Source organism: Dromiciops gliroides, chromosome 1 (genome assembly GCF_019393635.1).
Source record: "Dromiciops gliroides isolate mDroGli1 chromosome 1, mDroGli1.pri, whole genome shotgun sequence".
NCBI classification, from domain to species: domain Eukaryota; kingdom Metazoa; phylum Chordata; class Mammalia; order Microbiotheria; family Microbiotheriidae; genus Dromiciops; species Dromiciops gliroides.
Window position 1 is genome coordinate 222,144,141 of NC_057861.1, and position 22,460 is coordinate 222,166,600.

General features: G+C 35.1%; 1 protein-coding gene across 1 annotated transcript in view; it reads left to right on the forward strand.

Moving 5' to 3' along the window:
• PIEZO2 (piezo type mechanosensitive ion channel component 2) overlaps positions 1–22,460 on the forward strand; it is a 563,847-nt gene that overhangs the window by 486,067 nt on the left and 55,320 nt on the right. Inside the window, 17 exon segments of the mRNA XM_043975076.1 lie at positions 765–886; positions 1,972–2,000; positions 2,002–2,044; positions 3,710–3,715; positions 6,570–6,683; positions 8,168–8,262; positions 11,042–11,069; positions 11,072–11,128; positions 11,370–11,396; positions 12,556–12,599; positions 12,602–12,617; positions 15,776–15,942; positions 16,381–16,419; positions 16,421–16,459; positions 16,461–16,524; positions 16,527–16,548; positions 21,817–21,984. Coding sequence (XP_043831011.1) covers positions 765–886; positions 1,972–2,000; positions 2,002–2,044; positions 3,710–3,715; positions 6,570–6,683; positions 8,168–8,262; positions 11,042–11,069; positions 11,072–11,128; positions 11,370–11,396; positions 12,556–12,599; positions 12,602–12,617; positions 15,776–15,942; positions 16,381–16,419; positions 16,421–16,459; positions 16,461–16,524; positions 16,527–16,548; positions 21,817–21,984 — 1,080 coding nt within the window.

The following is a 22,460-nucleotide window of genomic DNA, read 5'->3' on the forward strand; positions in this document are numbered from 1 at the left end:
TCATGGGGAGTTTCTCAACAGTCATTATGTTCTCAGAGTAGGAAATAATAACAATCCTATTTGCTTTGAACAATTAGGGTATTTCTATAAATATTGGTTGTTATTATTTGACTCTTCTCCTATTTATGTTTGATCGGTTTCATATAAGATAGATTTCAGATAGAAATGTTCCTGTACTATTATCTCCATTTCTTAGATGCAGACACTGAGGCTTGGAGATGTTTGATGATTTGCCCATGGTCATGCTACTTATTGTAAGGTCTTCCTTACTTCCCCTCTGACATTAGGTCCACTATTTTATACTACAGGAATCACTGTGGCATACTACTAGGGATGAAGTATTTAACCTGAGACATTATTAGTACTATTTTATTTCACTCATACTCATCACCACCACCACCATCATCTTTAAACTCCTACAACCAGGCAGTTAATATAAGAGGTGGTAGTGGGTTCTTTGTGGCTGCCTTCACACAAGTGCCATAGTATTTAAAAGTCTGTTGATTGGGGCAGCTAGATGGCACAGTGGATAGAGCACCGGCCCTGGATTCAGGAGTACCTGAGTTCAAATCCGGCCTCAGACACTTAACACTTACTCGCTGTGTGACCCTGGGCAAGTCACTTAACCCCAATTGCCCCGCAAAAAAAAAAAAAAAAAGTCTGTTGATTTTTTACTGCTTTCAGAAACATAACTATCTAAGTAAAATACATTAATCTTATGGAAACCTAAAGATTATAATGTGACAAATATTTCCTTTTATTAGAATGGACCGCATCAAAGCCAGGCAACAGAAATACAAAAAGGGAAAAGAGAGAATGCTGAGTTTGACCCAGGAGTCAGGTGAAGGACAGAGTCTTCAAAGAGTCTCTGAAGAAGATGATGAAAGTATGTCAAAACCATTTTTCACGCCATTCAGCTACTTTGAAGTTGGATCACATACAATATTTGGAAATCAGTAGGGGTTGTGAAGAAAAGGTTTCTCTTAGTCCTATCATTGACAGTGTATTGCTTTTAGTACAAGTTTTTGCCTTTTTTATATACATTGGATAAGTTAGGATGTTTTGTAGGTGTTCTCTAAAGTGCATTTTAAAGCTTTAATGAAGTCCTCACTTTAAGCTGTTCCTTAGGCCAGCTGGGTCAAACCAATACCTAGCTTATCCTTGGCTCAAGAGTCAGTTTGCTTTGAGGAAGCATGCACCATTTTAGCTTCTGGATCTTTGAAGAAGGAATCAGATCTTCTTTTCTAGGAATTTCCTCTGGTTTTTGTAAATGCTATAAAATAAACAATTCATGTACATGTTTTGTTATATTGACACCTAATATGAGAATCTAAAATTGTGAATTGTTGGTGTTTTCAGTGTAACTTACCTTGAGAAATACATTATTGAAGCTAACTTGATTACAGTTTGAAATGTCCATTTTGTAGGACTTCTTTTGGCATGCTTTTCAGTTGGGGAGGGATTGAGGTGAAGAAACATCATATTTACTTTTTATATTATAATTTACATCAGTCACTAAGAAATTAGTATTTTGAACCATATATTACCAACATCTATTATAAGCAAGTTGTCTGGCTCTTAGAACTATTACTATTTAAGATGAATTTTAACAAACTGGCATGTCTCTATCTCTAAACTTTATTTGTTTTGTTTTAACTCTATGGACTATTGTTTGGTGTATACATATGGTGAAGTGATGATCCTTTCATTTTATTTGTATCCAAATGTGCTAGATTACAAAGGAATAGCTGAAAATACAGAGCATTTTAAAGTAAATTTTAGCCATTTCCTTTTGGGATTCAGCTGTGACCCCTGATACTTGAACACTTTTCAGACTATGCAATTTCCTAACCCTTTAATGTGCCTCTTAGGTTTAGGCTAGATTTGACAAGAATGAGTTGTTAAATCATGGTGTTCAAAGCTTGTTTTCTCATTTTGTAAGAATTAATGTCTGGACATATTTTATTTTAGGAGAAGCAGACAAACAGAAAGCCAAGGGCAAAAAAAAAGCAGTGGTGGCGGCCTTGGGTTGATCATGCTTCCAGTAGGTTTTCTCGATCCTCTTACAATTTCATCGATTTTAACCCTTATATCCTTGACCAGAATTTGGGCATTCCCATGACCTGTTTGTTCCATGCATGGTTTAAACATTGTGACTTGATAGGGGGGCCTGAGTGTAGAAAATCATTATTACAAAGGTCCCTGTACACTTGTGTACAGGTAACTGGATAGGTATAGGTTTTCCATGGTCATGTACAGTGCCTACTAGAGAGAACTAAAGTTAAACTAACCAATCCTTGAACACGATTTGTGGGTTATTGAGAGAAGGAAAATTATTATTATCCAATTCTGAGGTACAGAGGCTGACCAAATTTTGCCATTATATTTTCATTTTATCCATGGCACCTAGATTTAGCAATAAAAATTATGTTGGAAATGATCTCTGACACTAAGCAGAATATTTGCAAAATATTTATGCTCTTTTTTATGACAGTAACAGATTATGACATGAGTTTCTTACTCCCTTATATGTCTCAGGGCTTTGATTTTATTTGCATTTGAGGTTTGTTTGTTTTTATAAACTGATAACTAAAAGTGAAAGTGGGGAATTAATCCAATGTATTTTACTTCTGCTCATTTTCTTCTCATTCTCAAAAAATTCCCCAAGTCTAGTGCTCTAAATTCCATTCCTGAAGTGTATTATGTCCTCTTAGTAGTCTATTGTTCAGCGATGATGAAATGGAACCAGAGATCAGTGAGTCCTTCTGAAAAGCAAAATTTGAGAGTCACACAGAATGTAAAAACTTCACCATAATAAATATAGCATTAGAAAGAAATGCGTCTAATTAATGCCTTATTTTTTTTAACTAATGCCATTAACCATTTGGCCACATCATGACAATGGAAAAACACAATCATTTCTATCTAGGATTTATTCAATCCATTAGTATGATGAGTTTTTCCAAATAACTATGTGGCTTGGCTATGATGTCATGACTGAAACAGACTGGAATAAAAAGTTTAGTCAATCTGATCCATCAGAGCCCATCTCTAAAGCTGAGCTACCACTCAGAAAGGACCGGGATATTCTGCTTCTATGAGTTTGGCAAACCCCGCCAAACTGATCTTGAATTGAATGCCACTGAATAAGACTGCCAAAATCTGTAGACCATAAGTTTCTCCTTAAGCATATAAAATGGGCCTTAGACTTTTTTACCTATGATGTAATTTCCTCAGCCCAACCAGGTACATTTCCTGATACATTTTGAACAAATTATGCAACATCTCGGGACATAGAGTTGGCTAATTCCAACATTCTTTCAAGAAAGTGTAATGCTTTGTTGTCAAATTCATTTATTCCTCTGGATAAAGTTGAAATTTCCATGCAATCCCTTATATTATACATTCTGTGTGACCATGTTATTTCTACCCTGACAAATATTTGTGTCAGTCCCTTAAGGTACACTGTATGTCCATTTCTATCAAGTCACAAGTAAACTGTGCCTATCTTTCTGTTTCTAAAGGGCAATTGCTACTTTAGAGAGACTTATCCTTTTTCAAAAAGATTTATCTTATGAACCATACTATATTGTCACCTGAGGTAAAGTCTCATACCATTTTAATGCAGTACTATTTCTTTTATTTTTTTCCATTTAAAAATGGTATTTTGGAAGGAATTGGATAAGGTCTTTGTTAAGCATTTTACTAGTTGTTAGTACATTCAAGAATTTCCAGTACAAAGGTTATTATTGACTTTGGGTATTCTGATTCATTTTACCCTCATTATATAATGTTCTTGGACACTGGTCTTAAACCAAATGTGCATCATTATAATACCTTATGGTGCAATAATGCAGAAATTTGTGTGATTCATAGTTTGGAACCAGATGCTAACTGTAATTTCAAGAACTCCCTGCCAAGTGTCTTTCCTCTTAGTGTCTGCCAAAATATATCAGTAGCATCCTTCTGAGAAAAAGACAAAAAATATTAGCATTTGATAGGTGGCGGGATTTTACAGTTTGGAAGGTACATTATTGAAATCCACTGTTGTGATGTCTTTGGTTATTGTACTCATCAGCACAATTTTATAGGTGGTCAGCATGAGTGCTTCTGAAATAGCAACATAAAAATCTATGGAAGTTAATAATAACAATCAGGAGAATACTATTGCCATCTTAATACCATGACTAGAAATCACCAAAGATCTTAATCTAGGCCTTTGGGTTATGCAAATGTTCCCAGTTCCACATCTATGTGTGCACATAAGGTCGCATTATTGCTATTCAATCATACCTTCCCTTTCAGTGTTTCATATCTCCATCTCATGTATGTCCTTCCTAAAGCATCAAGTCGACCAAGTCTGGCATTGTTCAATACTTGCATTCTTAAATAGAGTTTGTAATTGCCAGGTTTGTGGAGATGTGAATAGTAGGGCTATAAAGGGACTTATGAAAGGGACTCATTGAAGTAATCTTGTCACTCCCTAGTCATGATAGTAGCACCTCATACACAATAAAGGGAGGATGTATCTGAAATACTAAGCTAGAAATCTCATATATTGATAGAATTTTATGCATAAAAGGGATCTTAGAGACAAGTTAATCCAACTCCCTCATTTTATATATGATGAAATATATGTATATGTATATACATATACATATTTATAATGCTATGTTTGCTCTTAAAGGTAAATGTCACCAAAGAAATAAATGATTTTTCCATTTTAATTTGTTTTCTAGTCTAGTGACAATTTAGAAGACAATATAGATTTTTTTATTTCTGGGGCAGAGGAGAGTGTGTAGGATTGTTGTGATAATGCTATGTACAGTTCATAAAAATCAGTGAAATTTATAAAAATATTTGAATGTTCCCTTATTGAGCATAATACAAATAATTTTCTCCTAAAATATATGAAAACTGTGCTCATTTGTCCAAGAGAGTTCAGAAAACATTTCAGGAGGTATGATTGAATAAAATTTAAGCTGTTGTTGATTTTAGAGCCTATAATGAGGGTAAAATGTTGACTCATATATTACTCTGAATTTTTCCCAACTGAGCATAAGACATACACCCTATATAACTCTTCTTGCTAATCTCTAAGTTTATATGAAGGCATAATTTTAATGGTCTTCCCCACTGTCAAATGTAATGCTGTGACTTTGGTTTGTTCTTGCTTATTATTGTCTTCTGTTTGGTTTTGTTTATTTCTCCTCTTCAGGCCTGGGCCTGTTGCCCCAGGCCTGTTACCTTAATCAAAATTAAAAATAAATGCTTCTGTTCAAGGATATAAGGCCCAGTTCATTCACTCTGCATCTTCATGAATGGAGGCTTCAGATTCTATCTGAAACCATGGGCAAAATTATTTTTATTTATGACTTTGTTTAGTGATATTCGAGCAATTCATTTTAAACAAGCCAAGGTTTTCCATTACCTCATCATAGTAAGTCCAAAAGATGAATAAACAAATGACATCACATTATATAACATGAAAGATGGCCCAGCACTTGAAAGTCTAAAGAAAAACCAAAAACCATAGTATATTTTGTGTATAATGATGGTACAACTTATGTAACATCAAAAATTTCTATGCTGGGTTTCTTCTTGCTGATAAAGCTATAATATATTCATCTTAAATGAATATTAAATTGAATCAAATTCCTCTAAAATATTTGGATAGACCTTGCAACTCTCTCTGCTACAAACTCCTAACACAGACTGCATTTACATGCAAGAGTAAAGACTAGACTATAGCAGGGCAAACACACTCCTTATTCTTTTTTGCTATAGGTCTTAATGATCAATATAGATCTCTGCATGGCAAGAGATAGTTCTCAGATGCCACACTACCCCTAAAGAATATACGTGGTGAGCCATGCAGATCCAGTTTGTCATGCCACAGTCTTTTCTACTGGCTGCATGTAGAAACAGGCATTGTGTTTAGTTTTCTCCTTAACTGCCCATTTCCTCCTCATGGCAATGTGGGTTAAAAACTAACCAACCTATAATCCTCAACTGTTGCCATACTTGTCATGTCCAATGTGTTCCATGTGCAGAAGCCAGGTCTATACAGCAAAAGGTGAAGTGGAAGGTTTCTAATGCCTAGTTTTAGCTCTGAATTATCTTTATTGGCTATCTAGACAGTCAATACCTGTGAGATAATTGCAAATCCTCCACTTCACTTTGGCCTTATCTATACGACCAAAATAACAAAATCGTGCCGCCATCGATGAGTTATTTTGATCATCATAATGATCGAATTGGATTGCTGCACAGTTGATCTGATTGATTGGTACAGTCTGAGGAAGGTTGAAAATACCAGATTGACTTTGCTTTGCCCAATTCGGTTAAGTGGTATAGACATGGCCTTTGTGCTTTAACTTAGTTGTAGTGGCACTAAGTAATATGAGCCTGACAGTGAGTTCTGTTCACTTGTTTTTTCTTCCTCTATCCTAATGATCCTTTGTTGACTGTATTTTGGTATATCTTTGTGTGTCATTCAGAAAAGAGCCCACATAGTTCCTCATAGTTTTCAAGAAATAAGTAAATATTTTGTTTTGCTTAGTGGTCAGGGAGTGGAGATTATTATTTGTTTGAGACGGATAGTGAAGAGGAAGAAGAAGAGGAGAAAAAAAAAGATGAAGAACCACCAAGAAAGTCAGCATTTCAGGAAATGGTGGGCTAGGGTAAATAAATATGATGGTTTGTAAGTTGGAAGAGCTAAGCATGATTGGAGGTCTAAGCTTCTTCAGTCATGGCCATGTTTATTATAGTCCCCAGAAGCATGGAATGTCTGTCTGGAATTGTTTGTAAAATAAAAAGTTTTGTCAGATTGTTTGTAATACTATTTGCTTTTAGTTTTGTTAGAATTACTTACAGGCAAGAATATTTTAGGGGCCCTATCTCAATTGACTTACTTCAAAAGGTTTTCAGTGGTTGTTATAAGATATTTCTGTCAATAAGCTTCAATTTTGCTTGTTGAAAAAAAAGTACATAGAACAGATATCTATGATTTGGAATTGCTTTAGACAACTTGAAAAAAAGTCCTGCTCTGAAACTGCAAGAGTTGTCATGACAACCAACAAGTTCATAATCATTTGGTTGTCAAGCAATGGTATCTAGTTAAAAATCATTTCATCATTTTCAAAAAGGGATCATTTATCCATTTATTTTCAGTGATGTGTGAACTGACACTACTCATATCACCAATGAAAATAGTCAAGGATAACTTTATTATTCTGCTATGCTGCATTTCCTTTTTAGAACTGCTATACTGGGGATCTCTGTCACCTCTCTCTAAGCCAGGCAGACAATAGAGTGGATATTTAATCACTTTGATGCTGATGAGACTTCATAAATACAGTCATAAGACGTGGTGCAGGTTTATTTTATAAACTAGAAACACATTTGGCTTGTAATAACATTTGTCATTTTACTTAATATGTAGAATGCTCTGCAGTGGATCAGATAATGTAGTTGGAGAAGTCAGGGCAGTGTAAATCTACTGACCACATCTTTCTAGGCACCTAAGCTCTCACCTACTTATCTTGATAAAAAAAAAGAAAAGAAGGGGCAGCTAGGTGGCACAGTGGATAGAGCACCAGCCCTGGAGTCAGGAGGACCTGAGTTCAAATACGGCCTCAGACACGTTGACACTAGCTGTGTGACCCTGGGCAAGTCACTTAACCCCAATTGCCTCACCCCCCCCCCAAAAAAAAAGCTAAGGGCTGAGTTCTAAGTAGTCAAATGTATGTATCTTTATGCTTTCTGTGTCTTAAAGAAATGCTACGTAGTCTCTTTTGTGTGTGCATGGATAGCTATTGTGCTAAATACTAATGACCTGTTTTTATTTATTTTTTGTAACATGATTTCTAACCACTACTTCTCGTGTAACCATGGAGAGAAAGAAATTGATTGTCTTGACTATTTTTTCGTAGATTATATGCATGATGTAGAGCATTCTTGTTTTTATTCCTAACTTATAAATTGAGCACATCTCTACTGGCACAGTTCTTACTTTAGCAGTTTTCATTTTTCCCTAAAGTTAACATAACAATAGAAATAAATTAATATAGAAATTTTATATTGAAGTACTGATTTTGTTTTGTTTTGTTTTCTTTCCTACTAATTATTTTCACTTTGTCCTTCTTTGTAGAGAGCTATTGGGAAGTTGCATCAGCTATTTTAGCCTTGCCAAAGTCTGTCATTAAACTTCCCAAAACTATTCTTCAGTATTTAAATCAGAGCTGCAAAGGGTATTTTGATGTTTCACTGACATGAAGTAGTGCCCTCTCCTTTTAGGAATTTAGTCCAAACATACCCCATTGCTCTGTATCTGCATTTTCCCTTCTCTACAGATTATGAAGTTCCTACAATACTGAAATTACTTATTGCACTAGCTTTCCCCCAAAATGAGTCTCTCAAGTGATATGCCTATCATACATTGTTCTTAATTTGCATGCCAAAATGGGAGGCTACCAAGGAAAATAGAAAGAGAAAATGCAGATCTTCATATTTTTCTAGCCTTCCTTGACAAGTACTGCATAAGCCACATCTGGCTTATAGAAGGGTCACATCCGGCTGCATGCATCTGTTACAGGGCATAGAAAGTATGGTCATCTTTCTCAGAAGCTGGTAAAACTCTGGAGCGTGCTACTAAAGCACCAATTTTGTCCAGACCTTGTTTTCTGGCTTGGTAACCTTTTGATCTCAGTATTCATGACTCAGACTTCATTCTTCCTTTACTCTCCCTGAACTCCTCATACCTTCTCTAAATGATTATAGGCTTGGCATAGTACTTCCAATTCCCCATGGCCCATAAGTTCAGTGAGACCTCTTTTGAGGTGAGCATCAAATACATAACTGATTCAATGCCTCCTAAGGCACAAATGTCAACAAGATCACCTTTGCAGCCCATTGTAAACACTCATTCATATTTTGCTATTTAACAGAGAGCTCCCTTTGAGAGCATGGTCCTATATAAGGCTCCTCCTCTCTCTGGGCTTCAGTTTCCCATCTCTGTAATGGAGGAGTTAAGCAGCATTATGTCTAGGATTGAGATCTAATTTGAATGTAGTAACCTCTATTACAGTTATGGTATGATGCTGATTTTGTCGTTTTAATATTCAAAGTAGTGACTTCAGTAGAATTTTTTTTCATTTTAACCCTTCACCTATTTTATAATCACTGATACTTATACTTAAGATTTTATCAATAAAACAGTAATATAATATTACCATATTATTAGCATAAGTAAAACAGATAATATATATTACCATATTATTAACATATTAATGTATATAACCAATCAATACATATTAAGTGCCTACTATGAGACAAACACAATGATAGGTGTTGAGAATACAATTATATTGAATAAAATAATCCCTACTCTCAAAGAGTGAGCATTCTAACAAGTTCTCTCACGTCATCTTATATTTTAGTTTTTCTTCTTACCTAATTAAAGCAGATACTGAATTTCAAGTCAATGCCTCCATTTTACTTAGGTGTCCTACTTTACTAATTCCATAAGTCTGAAGTGATGTGGACTAGTATACTTAACTCAAGAGAAATTTAAACCTATTATCCACATTTTCTTACTTAAACCTTGCCCTTGGGGCAGCTAGGGGGTGCAGTGGATAAAGCATCGGCCCTGGATTCAGGAGTACCTGAATTCAAATCTGGCCTCAGACACTTGACACTTACCAGCTGTGTGACCCTGGGCAAGTCACTTAACCCCTATTACCTCGCAAAACAAACAAACAAACAAACAAAAAAAAAACCTTGCCTTTTCTTGTTTACTTGTCATTAAAAAGAACAGTTTAAGAATAGAAGATTTTCATTGCCTCCTAAGTTTTGCATTTGGAATGAAAGCAAATTATCTCATTCATTCTCTGTCCCTAAGATTCACATTTCTACCACTGAGGGGAAAAATATGAAATATTTCTTCTTAGCAAAACAGTCCTCACATTTACATTCCTGAAATAGATAGGCTCCCCCTGTACACCTAAACCCACAATTCAAAGTGTTTGTCTATGATGTATTAAATGACAACAACAATAGCTATCATTTATACAACTTTAAGGTTGACTAAGAACTTTATTTATTTTATCTAAATTGATCCTCACAACAAAATCATTTCATTTATTAAACCCCACAAAAAATTTTTGTGATCAAAAAGAACTCTACAAACCAACTTTGTTTTCTTCTATAATCCAGCTTCCCTGAGACCCAGGGTATCCATGGGTGCATGAGGGCATGCTTGCTTGGCTTGTGTGGTTGGATATCTAGGGGGACAGGATTTTCCTTCTGCATGAGTTTGTGGTATCCTTAGAAACCTCTTAAGATTTGCTATTGTCTTGTATCATCCATCTTATGATAACTATAACTATTTTCAGTTTTGAATGAAAATCTTGAAACAACCAAAAGCACTGACATGTTCAAACTATCTTGAAATAACATATTAAACTTGTTAATTCCTAGTTCATGCCTGCTTGGTGATGTTGGGAAGAAAGTGATTATATATGCATATGTATGTGTATGTGTGCTTATGTACACATCCATAATTATATGTAACACTACTGTTTTATTCTAACAAAGATATCTGTCAAGCTGTTAGTAAAATTCAACTATTGTCTGCAAAAGTAAATGAAAAGCACCAGAGATACTTTATCTGTGATATGCTGTCTTTTGTGATGGAGAAAGAAGGGACAGAAAAGTGACCACTGGTCAAACTTGTAGGGTTTTGGTTTTGTCTTATTGTAAAAGAAAGGAGGCACTGCATGTATTTTTGTGGGTTCTTGTGAGACTTGTTCCTCCTATATCAGTTTTTCATAATTTGGTTTATGCTGATGAAAATGACACAGACAAACTCAGCAGCCTAGGTGGATGAGGGGGTATTGAGTTGTGTCTGGGATTGGAAATCTGCTTATACCTGTAGATATGAGTAAACGTGTCCTTGTTGATATTCCTAGGTATGGAATATTTCACTGTTAACTATGTTAAAAAATCTGAAAAAAAAATGAATGATGCTGTTCCCCAGAAGTTTGTTTATCAGCCTGGGATTACTGATCCTAAACAGCTCTCCGACAGAGAAGAAAGGAGAAGAAGAGGTCTGAAAGGGAAGAGCAAAACGGAGGAGGAAGGCTCTGGGGAGGGTATGTATGCTTCTGATCAGCCTTAGACATTAATTGTCCTGTTTTCTGCTTTCATAGAACATGAAAAATAGTCTGAAGACATAAGACTGATAGAAATTAAAGTTTAGTGTTCCAAAGAACAAGAAGACGATATTTTTTAAATGTCAGTCTCTGTGAGCTTATCCTCAGCTTTTGGAATAGGCAGAAAGCCTATAGATAAAGATTACAGAAATATTCAGAGGAGGAAGGAAGGAAGGAAGGAGGGCGAGGGAGGGGAGGGAAGGAGGGAGGGGAGGGAGGGAGGGAGGGAGATGGGAGGAAAGGAAGGGAAGGGAAAGTGAGAAAAGAAGGAGAAATTCATTAAGTATATATTATAATGCTAGCCATCATGCTAAACACTTAATAAATATTATCTCATTTGACCCTCACAACAACCCTATGAGGGATTTATTAAGAAATTCATTTTATATTTGAGGAAACGAAGCAGGCAGAGTTAATTTCCTTGCCCAGAGTCACAGAACTAGCAAATGTTTGAGGCCAGATTTGAACTCAAGTCTTCCTGACTCGAAACTCAGAGCCTTTGCCACTATGCCAACTATCAAGAATGTAAAAGAATCAATTAGTAGATGAGTTGAAGTCAAAGTCAGTTCTTCCTATTATCTCCTCTGTTGTTATGACCAGTCACCTTCCCAGGTCTTGGCAAAATTGGATTCTCAGTCATGTTTTCCAGTTTTTAATCAGACTTATTAAAGACTTAGCTTTGCATACCTCCATATTAAGTCCTATGTAGAAGTTAAGACCAGACAAGACATAGTTTCCTTTCTATTCCCTAGAAACATATCTCATAAGTATAAAATAGCATAGATGAGATAAACATTTAATGGAGCTGTAATTCCTAATACATGAGATAGGGGCTATTTACCAAAAAAAAAAAAAAGATGAAGAAAAGAAGAAGTAGTAGTAGTAATAAACCTGGTGACAGATATTGTGATTAAAATTCTAAGCAAATTATAATAAGAAGCAAAGGAAATCAATTATGTCAAAGATAGCCATATTTCAAATAAGATTTTTAAATAATTTAACAGAAGAGAAAAGGGAAGTTTAACAAGACATAGTCTCTCCTCAACAACTCATTCTTTCATTCCACAAGCATTTGTTTAATACCTTGTACAAGTCACTGTGCTAAGGAGTGTGTGAAATATGAAAGGAATAAGATGCAATCTCTTAAATTTCAAAGTGGGAATGGTTATTTTTCTGGGAAAGGAGTGAGGAGAATTTAATCTTGAAAGGTCTTTGGAGGTTTCTTGGAATTGTTGGGTTCAGATAATATCCTGGATTTAATGTTGAAATCAACTTTAAGCCAAAGAATAAGATTTTGTTCAATTTAAAGTCTTAATTCCTAAATCTAATATCAACTTGGCAGGTCCTGTGGATTGGGAAGACCGAGAGAGATGAACCATTAAAAAAGGAAATCTGATGGTCCAGGTAAATCTACATGACAAAAATGACATTTGAATATGGGCCATAGAGATGCTATCTTCCACCTCATTATGAGCCAAGTATATATGAATATCGCTTAAAAATTTTTTATTGAATGTTGCTTCTAGAATAATCAATGTCTTATAGTTTCCTTTGGATATTCATCATTGCTGTAAATTATTATTGATTTCTAGATGTAGACCTTAAGCCAACCTTTATATTACTGAACCAAAAATATGGTTGATTGTGGCTCAATTTTTCTGAGCTATATCAGAAATTGTTCAAAAAAGAAGATTCTGATGGAGCCACATCATGATGCAAATCTAAATATTTAGAATCCTAAACAGTTTAAGAAAAGGAACAAAATAAAGGAAGAATAGGCCAGTATATGATTGTGAAATGAGGGCTGGTTTCCTACTCTAAAAGAATATTACCATTTATATTAATTAACTACCCATATCTGCTAAATTATTGTTATTTCTATAGTTTTACAATTGTAAAAATCCTATTCATAGTTTTGGGCAATCCCCAAGGTTTGTTTTGTTGTTTTTGTTCATTTGTTTTTGTTTTGTTTTGTTTTTAGACAAGAATGCATATGTTCAAGGACAATAAACATCTTCTGGTTCTAAATGAGACTGCATGCCCTAAAAAACAATAGTATTTGTTTTGGCACTCCTCTACTTTGGCATCATGTATTATAGTTGATTATACTTTTATAAAATGATATGATAAACTTCTAAATTATATTTACTTTTAGGTTGCTTTTAGAAATCATAATCGTGTAGAATCCATAAACAAAATTGAATGTACCTCAGTCACAACATGTCTCATAAAATGTAACTTTAACACTTTAACAGATCTGGAATCTCATCAATGTGGTGGAACTCTATCCACCCTAACAGATCCAACCTCTCCTCCTCCAATGTGGATTCTTGTTCATTTGGACTCTGTGCATATGTACTCTGGTACTAGCTCAGTGTTGTCCAATGAAGCAAGCTCAGGGGTTTGAATGCAATGAGATACTCATGAACCATAAAAAGCAAAAAACCCCAATACAAAATGAAGAAACATAAAGGACTTTACTAGAAACAAAACAAAACAAAAAATTTAAAAGGGATAAAATGCCTAAGGTTAAGAAGAACAATTCTGGGGGCAGCTAGGTGGCGATGGATAAAGCAACTTGCCCTGGATTCGGAGGACCTGAGTTCAAATTTTACCTCAGACACTTGACACTGGCTGTGTGACTCTGGGCAAGTCATTTAACCCTCATTGCCCCACAAAAAAAGAAAAGAAAAAAAAAAGAAAAGAGGCAATTCTGATAAAAGACATATTCCATCTTAGCAACTGGTCATGCTCAATCAGAAAGCTGCTCTGAAGGGCAATGGGACCCCTAACACCTCCTACATCAATTCCCCTAGGTGTGGTCTTTTTTTATCCCACAGGTGCCAAAGAAGGCAAATCAGTGATGATACCAAGAATTGCCTCCTCTATCCCTTTAAAGGGAAACAACTCCAACCTATAATTTAAAAGATACTTCAGTATTATATACCATAAATCCTCCAGGACCCTATGATCAGAAATCTCTGGCTAGAAGGAACTTCAGAGGCCATATACGCCAATCCCCTCATTTTGCAAATGAGGAAATTGAGCTTAGAGAGGATAAGTGACTTGTCCAAAGTCTCATAGCTACTAAGTGCCAGTGGCAAGAGCAAGCCTCTTATTCCAGAGCCAATATTCTTTCTCTTATACTAGAGGCTTCCTCTTAGCCTGCTCCTATTTCTTGACTACCAATGCAGCAATCAGGCTATCTACCAGTTAATGTTTACTTTTGCTATATAACCAGCCCACTTCCTTTTGAAATAATATATATATACATATATAGTCATATTCCAGACACTGTGCTAAAATCTTTACAAATATTACCTCATTTAATCCTCACAACAACCCTGTGAAATAGGTGTTATTATTATCCTCATTTTGCATATGAGGAAACTGAGGCAATTAAAGGTTGTGACTTGCTCAGGATCATAAAACTAGTAACTGTTTGAGACTGTATTTGAACTTGGGGGTCTTCCTGACTCAAGCCACAGGCTCTATCCTATCATGATATCACCTACCTGCCCCTAAATGAGATACAAAGTCAATTCTTTGTTGGGTTTGTGCTCTCATTAATGTGGGTACTCCCATCAGCTATCAGATCATAAGCTATCCTTGCCTTCTCATCCTGTGTGATCCTTGTCTTTCTAATAAAATCCCAAGAGGAAGTCCCTCATTTCAATGGGTTCTACTGGAGATTACTGGGTTGAACCTATCCTTTTAATCGTACATAATAGGAACTCAGAGGATCTTGGGAGCATTCATAAAGAACTTGCGTTGTTTAGGGTGTCATTTTTCAGCCCTGCCTGACTCTTCATGACCCCATTTCGGATTTCCTGGGCAAAGATTTTCTTGGGCAAATATGGGAGTGGTTTTCCATTTCCTTCTCCATCTCATTTTACAGATGAGGAAACGGAGGCAAACCGGGTGAAGTGACTTGCCCGGGTCACAGAGCTAGTGTCTAAGGTCGGATTTGTACATAGGTCCTCCTAACTCAGGAGCTGGCATTCTATCACTATGCATCTAACTGCCCATTCATAGAAACCTAAGAGATTACTTAGTCTAATCCCTTCATTTTAATTTGAGGAGACTCAGACCCAGAATAGAGAATTACTTTCCTTTCCATTATATAGATAGTAAGTAGCAGGGTCAATCACTGCAAGTAACTTACTCCAACTAACTCCTCCTGTATTCTATATTCAAGAAAATTGAAGTACTCTCTGTCCCTCAGTCTTGTCATGACTTTCCATCTCTTTGTGTTTGATTCATACCATACTGTGGACCTGGAATGGTTTCCTTTCTTCACCCAATAATCTTTCAATATAAAATGTCCTTCTTTCAAGAACCAACTTCAGTATCAATCTCTCCTCTGTGGGTTCCCATATTCCTCCTTTGTAGGAAGGTTATTTCTGTGCATCCTCCACCCAACCCCAACCCTAATTACCTCTAATTAGGTTTGAAAGCTCTTTGACATCAGGCTCTCCATATCCCCAATGTACAGAGTAATTAATAGGTGCATTATTAATGTTTATTAAACAACTTGAAACCGTTGTACTTCATTCTCCCAGATAACATCATCAAAAGGATATTCAATATTTTAAAATTTACCTGGGTCCTGTTTTTGGCATCAGTGGATAGTTTTACGACCTGGCTGAATTCAATTTCACGAGAGCACATTGACATATCTACAGTGCTAAGAATTGAGCGATGCATGCTGACCAGAGAAATTAAAAAGGTAATACTTGATACCATTCTCTTCTGCTCTTTTATTCCATAAAACTTTAAGACTAAATCGAGTTTCTAAAGAGAGATAATATACCATCTATTTGTCAAGAAACCTCAAGATCATCCTACTTAGTTTTAGCAGACAGGAAGCCATCTCACACTCAGAAATAGAATGAAAAATAGTCATAAGTGTTATGGCTGGAACATAGACCTCCCCCAACTATAAATTGGGATTTGATAGATTTTCCCATGATTCTTGAATTGTGCCTGGAACTTATCATAGTAAACATGCCATATGTGTGTAGAGAAACAAGTAGTTAAAGCCGAGGACTGAAAAGGGTGGGTGTATAGAAGATGTATAGAAGACATGCAACCTGAATTCTGAGAAGCAACCAGACCAGGCACTGGAGAAAGCTTTCATTCTCTGCTGGTTTCTGCTTTTCTTTAGGGAAATGTTCCAACTCGGGAGAGCATCCATATGTACTATTCAAAACCACATCATGAATCTTTCTAGAGAGTCAGGACTAGGACACAATTGATGAAAATCCTGGTGCTGCTTCAGGCCTAAAAAACAGCTCGACGATGGATAGCTTAATTCTCATGACAGTATTTCCAGGTATTTCATTTTTTAAACAATAATTTGTCTTAATTTAAAAGGCCATAAATCAACACGGGGGCATTATACGAGAAACTAATTGCATGAAGGAAGGTTAATCGAAAATGTATGAGCCTTTTCACTATTCTATCCTTGTGCCAATAATAAGATAAAAGTTGTTCTGTCCTCTTCAACAATAAGTAAAAGAAATATCTTAGTCAAATAAATAGAAAATATCTGTATGAATTTCATGTAAATTATATTTTCCTTTAAACTGTTTTATTGATGTTCATTTTTCTTTATCACTCATACTTCCCAATGATTCACCCTCAAATAGAATTCCTTCTTGAATAAAATACATATAGTCAAGAAAACAAACCAAAACAATTAGCCTTGTCTGAAAACATATGCCAACATTCACATCTATAGTCTACCTCTACCAAGAGGCAGGAGACCTAGCTTGTCACCATCAATGCTCTGAATCACACTTGAATATTGCATTGTTATGAATCCTTGAAATCTTTCAATGTTGTTTTCCTTATACTACTTGCCATCTATATTCATTTCTTAGAAGTAAATTAAGGCATCAAGCTAAGAATTCCTGATTATGGAAAGGCCAGCCATTTGAATACTAGCTGAATTACCATGCCATCAATTTGAAATGAATATAGCATTTTTTGTGATCTCCTGTTGTTTCCTTTCTTGTTAAGAGCACGGCAATGATTCCTATAAGGTATTAAAAGTAACAGATTTGGATTCTATCTATGTCTGTTTTGATACAGATCTAAGGATTATCCAGATATTGAGCCCACCCCAACCCCAAAAAAAAATGCTTTTGAAAAAAGGGCTATTTTTTTTCTTCTGAATTATCTGATGTGGCTATCTTTGTCTTCCTCGGTTGTCATTTAGTTTGCATCTCTGACACATATTTTCTATGTGATATGCAAATGTTTTCTCAGTTAAGAATGGTGTAAAGGGTCTTTAGAAGGGTTTTTTTTCATTGTATTTATTTACATTCAGACACACATGCACAAATCTGTAGATATCCTCTTCCTAGAACATTTATTTTCTGAGGAGATTATGAAAAGAAAAGCTAAAATATTTGATAATTTGAAAATAAAGGTGTGTGAATATGTATATACATATAAATGGTCACCACATGTATATAAATATGCACATAAGTGTATCCATGTATATACAGATATACATGCATATATTTATGTATATTTATGCACAATAATTTCATTCTGCCTATATCTATGTTTGTGTTTGTTTGGAGAAAGAGAGAGAGATACTGTCTAAAATCCTTCCCTGAAATTAAGTTAGGAGATGAGAGAAACGGGAGGCCTAAATTATACATGATATGACTATAAAATTATCTGAGCTGATTTGTAACACAGATACCAGAATATGAGTGTTGTCCCTTTCAAAGTAACGATTTTGGAAATTTCACATTTATTTCAAAGATACTGCCACTGATTAAGTTACTTAGTACTCATCTTTTCTAATTGTCTTTGGCCTAATTGGTGCAATTCATTTCTTTGTAGTCACTCACCGTTTTTTGGTCCAAAAATAGTTTAATTCACCTGTATTACATTTGGTTGTTTCTTGAAATCAATCCATTTAGGAAAAAATGGTCATTATTGTGGATATTAGAATAAGGTTCTACAATGCTCTGAGAGGAACATCCAAAAAAGATCTAAAAATGTTTTAAGCAAAAGCATAATCATTGTAATGAGTATAACTTTTATAGATGACTACTTTTAAGTATATAGCTCTCATTGGAACATATAAACTCTAGTGTGGCATTTTTATTACAAAATCAGCCCACATAACTTTGGAGTCAGAGAACCTACCTGAAATAATAAATACATTATTGGCCTTGAAAGAGTTACTTATTTTCCCAAGTACCTAATTTACTTCCAACACTTACTTGGCCACAGAAAGAGTTGAGCCCATTTCCTCCAAACCAAACCCCAAGCAGTCATTTAATGTGAAATTTTGTTTTGATCAGGCCAAAAGAAGAAATGCTAAGTGCCAAAGACTGATTTGTAGTCATTGCTAGGAAAATCAAATGAGAAGATATATGTATAGCATTTAGCAAACCTTAAAGGGCTATATAATTGCAAATTATATGTTATCATTATTGTTATTATTACATTGTTATTCTGCTACTTAATTATATGTTGTTATTGTTTTTTGTCTGGTGGTGACTTATGCTTTAAAATCCCTTTACAGTCAATATAATTGAATGGTGATTTGGTTTGTTTTATTGTTTCCCCTATGTCTCTAAATTGGGGAATAAGGTGTACTACTTTGAGGAAAATTTCACAATTCCTCTAATTTTTCTTCTGCTTATTAAAAAATGGAGGACATAAATCCTTAACAGTGACTGTATCAAAGTAGTCATATATTTACTGAAGTTTTAAGTTGGGATGTTTTGAGCTACCAGAATAAAATATTCTCTTGACAAAAAGCAATAATACAAAGTATAAATTACCAAAGTGAAAGAGCATTATATATTGGGCAAGATTTTTTCTCATTTTATATATAAGAAATCAAGATTTTAGCTAAAATATTTGAAATAAAGTAAATAAGGTTTTTTTGTAAATTCCAGTCTAGTAGCTAAACGAGTTTCTAAAGGGGTGAAATTACTCTTTCAGCAGAGAATCTCAAAATGAAAAAAATAAAAGACCCTTATAAAATGTACAATAAATGTGCTGGAGTTCAGTAAGTTTGGAAAAAAAAGATTTAATATGTTCTCTTATGATCTCCTTGATGTATTTTACTAATCTTTTCATGATTTTTGAAACTAATTAGAATTCAGTGTAAACAATGAACTGATATGGAGGCCAAGCCAGAGGAGAATGAACATGTTGATATATTGACTAGTAACTTCATCAACACAGGAACTCCACTATTCATAGTTGAATCATGACCCTGTTAGTTTGTTTCCAAGAGTACCTCAGAGGCTAAAATACTAGTATTTGCCTAGAAAACAGATACCAAGGGGCCATTGAAAATTCTTTGGAGAAAACTATCTTGGAATATCATTAATATTGAATAGTGAAAAATATGAACTTATGATCACTTCAAGGACAGTACTAAGGTCCCATATGTATATCCAGCTTGACTGTTGTGCGTTTATAGAGAATTTTTTATTCTGGATTTCCCAATAGTGACACTCCATCTCTGATTTCTCATTTGTTATCTACAATACTACTGCCCACCACCACAGTGGGATTTATGAATTTAGTATTGGGATACATGATAGCACCTACTTGAGGAAAGTAAAAAGTCTCGTAATTTGATTGGATATAGGCTTACTTCATTCTCATCTAAGTATTGAGCTCACATTTGTATAAGCACTTTATCTTTTACAAACCATACAACAGCCCTGTAAGTTTGCCAATAGTATCCCCATATTAGAGATAAGAAGAGTAAAGATTAGAGAGGTTCAGTAATTTCCCCATAGGTCACACACATGGTAAGTAGTAAAGTTTCCTTCATTTGATTTGAGAATCCCTTCAATTATTTCATAATAATGAAGAAGTCCTACTTTTTATGGCAAACTGTTAAGCCTGTCTTTTCTTCCATCACTGTTTCTGATCTGGGAACTAAACCTGAGTCCTGTTCTCACCCATATCCCAGAGTTGTGATATGTATGATGATGGCCCAACTGGAATTATGCTATGGATAGTACAATATAATTTGGGTAATTTGGGAAATAATGTCTATTAATGGACCATAACTGTTCATGTGAGCAGTGAGGAAGGCTTCTTATAATACATCTTAGCTTTAAAACTCTTTTGGGTTGCAAGTTATAAAGTACCTATTTTGCATACAGTAGAACCATAGTGAATTTACACAAGGATTACAAATATTAAGGCCATCACCATTCAGAAAACTTTCTTTCCCATAGTACTAGGCCTTTATGTTAAAGCTGGAAATCTTATCATTTGAGTCTTTTGACATTCTAGAAACTAGATGAAAATGATGAGTAAAGCATCCTAGGAGCTTGTGAAATAACATCATAGTATTTGTTATATTCCTTGCTTCCCTGCTCCTTTCTTTTGACATACCTTCATTGAAATAATGTCTTTCTCATAACTCTTATTTGCTTCCTGTCAATCCAGTAGCATCCCCTTCCTGGATCTGACCTGCCCTCCCTATCATTGTTCTACTCGTGAAAGGAGATAAGGGTTTTTAATAATTACATCCTTTTGGTAATGGCATGTGTTGCAAACCTATGGAAAGAATGCAATGAGTGATCAGAGGGGGAAAAAATAAACAAAAGGAAAACATTTAAAAAGAAATGGTTCCTGATGCTGCTGCATTTCTTTCTCTCCAGTATATTTTTTTTAGTTGTACTATTTTCTAATTTATAGACTTTTCATCAGTGTAGCATCTATAAAAACACAGTACATCACACCAAACTGAGAATAGTTTGAAAATCCATTTTGTTTCTGATCATGTGTAAATGTTTCTCTTGATAATAAATGCCTTTTTTATTTTTAAACTACCATCTGATTCTAAAATACAAATTGTCCAATGAGTAAGTACATAATGGTGCTGCAGCAACTAATGCTACTGCATTTTCAGTGGATTAGTTGTTTAAAAAATCTCTGTCAAGTTAAACTTAAGTAGTTTCTAATATACATACATATATGTATGCATACATATATACAGATAGACAGACAGACAAATAGGTAGACAGATTGACAGACAGACAGGTAGACAAATCGACAGATAGATAGATAGATAGATAGATAGATAGATAGAGAGATAGAGAGATAGAGAGATAGAGAGATAGAGAGATAGAGAGATAGAGAGATAGAGAGATAGAGAGATAGAGAGATAGATAGATAGATCTGACTTTTTGAAACATTGCAAATCCTTTCATTTTCTTACTCTGGTCAAGGACACAGCCTATCACAGGAATAATTCATTCATTCATTCATTTAGTAATTCAACAGCATTCTCTAATTCACTGCCCAAGTATCATGAATTCATTCAACTAATCGATTCACTCATTTAATTTATTTAATGCAATAAATGTTCAGTGTTTAAAAAATAACAATATTAAAAGTAGCCCAGGAACCATTTATTTCCCAATAACTCCAAACAGGTCCTTATCTTCTCTCAGAATCTTTGTTGTTATTGTCATCATCGTGGTAGTTATGTGGTGGTTATGTGTTTTGCTGCATGGCAAGTACATTTTGATCCACGTGTACATTCATTTATCATTGGTGTTTAACACTGTGTCTTTGTAACTGTTTGCGCTGCTAGCTGCTACACTGAAGCAACCATGCTGTTCTCAAGGCAGTCCACCCTTGATGATTTAGATGGACGAGAAACTATTCCTAAAACAAGTGAGCGGGCCCGACCTAGGCTTCGTAAAATGTACAGCATGGATATGTCCTCTTCATCCGCTGACAGTGGCAGTTTAGCATCAAGGTGCTTAACTTGTGCATGCTTCCTTCGGTCATTTTACTACCTTCCTCCTCACCCTCCCTTATTTAGGTCTTTGCTCTCATGTGTGGTTGTTTTGTTTTGTTTTTTAATTGCATGTGTAACAAAAGCATAGGCACCAGCTTTTCTGGGGCAAACATTAGTAGTCCTCAAGATGGTGATTTGTGACAAGAGTCATTCTTTGATTTTTGTCGGGAATGAGTTTCTTCAAAATCCTCATTTTAAAGATTGCCTTTTATTTCTGAGTATTTCAACTTTTCCTTTTAAGAAAGGTTGGTTGTGAAAGAGGCAGTTTCTCTCATTGATTTAGAGGCTTATTTGGGCTGCAATAGGAAGAGGAAAAGCATCAGGACAGGGGGTGAATATTTTTATGATTTGCTCATTCAAAGTTAGATAGATGTTAGGACATATTCTGGAAAGTTGTCGTATTTTGTCATGTTTTAATGGGTCAGGAATAAACC